The sequence below is a fragment of the Gavialis gangeticus genome, unplaced genomic scaffold, assembly GCF_001723915.1.
Source record: "Gavialis gangeticus isolate Ggan-Ray unplaced genomic scaffold, GavGan_comp1, whole genome shotgun sequence".
Taxonomy (NCBI): Eukaryota; Metazoa; Chordata; order Crocodylia; family Gavialidae; genus Gavialis; species Gavialis gangeticus.
This window is the reverse complement of record NW_017728993.1, coordinates 36,648,747-36,650,489: the sequence shown is the minus strand read 5'-3', so window position 1 is coordinate 36,650,489 and position 1,743 is coordinate 36,648,747. Positions and strand designations below refer to the sequence as shown.

Below are 1,743 nucleotides of genomic sequence, written 5' to 3'. Positions count from 1 at the left end.
CCGACGCCCCGCCTACATGCGCTCCTTCTGAATTGGATGGGCTATGCCGTGGTCCCGCCTCATCGCTCAGCTAGTCATAAGGGCGCAGACAGCCGCATTCGGCCATGCCTTGTTGCTATTGGCCGAAGTGTGCGTCAGTCGTGGGAGGGCTGATGTTAGTCCGTTATGAGCGGAAGGACGAGAAGGACCTTCCAAGGGCTGTCTCTTGTGATGCCTAATGGAAATCAGGATCCGTCACCTGCATTACAAGCTTCTACCCTCAGTGGAGCTTCTTGGTTGTAGTCAGGCGTTTCCCAAAGGCAACCCTGGGGCAATGGTTTCCCTCAACGACGCGAGGGGTTCAGGGGCACATTTTGGTTCTCCCGCAGCAGGAGGCGAGCGGGCATCCTAAGCGGGTGAGGTCCTGACGCGGCTTTGCCGGCAGTGGCCGTTCTGCACCAACATGGCGGCGGTTGCCGGAGCGACGTGGCCGGGGCGCCTCTGGTTTTGTCTCCTGGCGGCGCTGCAGGGGGTGAGGGCAGGCTCAAGTCACCTCGCGCCTGAGGGGCCGGAGGAGGCTGCAGCCCGGGCACGGGGCGGGGAGCGGCGCGGGCGGGCGGGCGTGCGGATGGGTGAGATGTGGCCGCTCGGAGAGGCGGAGGAGCCGCCCCAGGCCTGCCCGCTCGGGGCCAGCCGGGCGGCGAGGAGCGCCGGGACCCTTGCGCGGCCTCCTACTGGCTCCGCTGCGCTGTGGGCGGCTGGAGCGGGAGCAGCACCCGTGGATGCTGCTTCTTGCACCCCGAGGTCGCCTTGGCTGCGTCAGGCGGGCACCGTGAGGCCCTTGCAGAAGCTCCCTGTAGCCAGCTAACGGGTGCCTTGGCCGGACAAAGGGCTTTCAGGCTTTTCTTCCCCTGCTAAGAGTGCCTGATGTGCCCCAAAATTGGCAGATCTGGGACAAAATTATTGTTGTTTAAAACAACCGGGGTGGGGGGCTGTATCCTATATTGGAGGCCTGGTTTTGCTAGCTGGGATCCTACAAAGGTCCAGCAGCCAGGGGCTGAGATATATATGAGCAGAATGGGACACCAGGGGCAGCTGCAAACTTCAAGAGCTCACAACTTGCCTGAGAGTGGGAACGTTAAAAAGTTTCTGGGCTGCCCCTGTGCCTTTTAAACTTCCAAATGGACCGATAGCCAGGGCAGTGTTGGTGGGTCATGGATGGCAGCCTGCTCTGCAACCCCTCAGTCCCTTGCTCTCCTTCAAGAGGGAAAGTGACTGGCTCAGGATGCTTGCTGCCCACATGTTGCCACCAGGGTGACAGCAATGGATGGGGGAAGCCCACCAGTGAGTCCTTTGGAGTGAACCAAGGAGCCAGAGAACTTGCTTTCTCATAACTTTGTACAAAAAAGTTGTCCAAAACTCTGGCAGGAGTTTTGTAACTCCTGCCAGAGGGTTTTGAACATGAAGCTGCCAATGGCACTTTGTTTTCCATTTTTGTAGTGCTACAAAAAGAAGCATGCTAGGGCCCTTGTCCTGTCACTGTCCCATCTAAGATCGGAGACCCTTTTCTAAAACTTAATTCATAACTCCAAAGCAGGGGGGAAAGAAAACTCAGACGTTCCCAAGCATCCGAACACAGGAATTGTAGGACTGCACAGGAATTGTAGACCCTTACGCATCCCTGCGCTGAAAAAAATAAGAGTAGAAAAGGAGTCAATAAAACGTTAAATCTGCTTAGCCACTCTTTCCCCCCCCCCCCCCCCC

At 57.8% G+C, this 1,743-nt stretch overlaps 1 protein-coding gene across 1 annotated transcript in view; it reads left to right on the top strand.

Annotated features, from left to right (window-relative positions):
* The first annotated feature begins 386 nt into the window (after positions 1-386).
* The window catches only part of SELENOF (selenoprotein F), a 66,652-nt gene continuing 65,295 nt past the window's right edge, over positions 387-1,743 (top strand). The window contains exon 1 of the mRNA XM_019501566.1: positions 387-511. Coding sequence (XP_019357111.1) covers positions 443-511 — 69 coding nt within the window. The 5' untranslated portion in view covers positions 387-442. The remainder of the gene's footprint in view (positions 512-1,743) is intronic.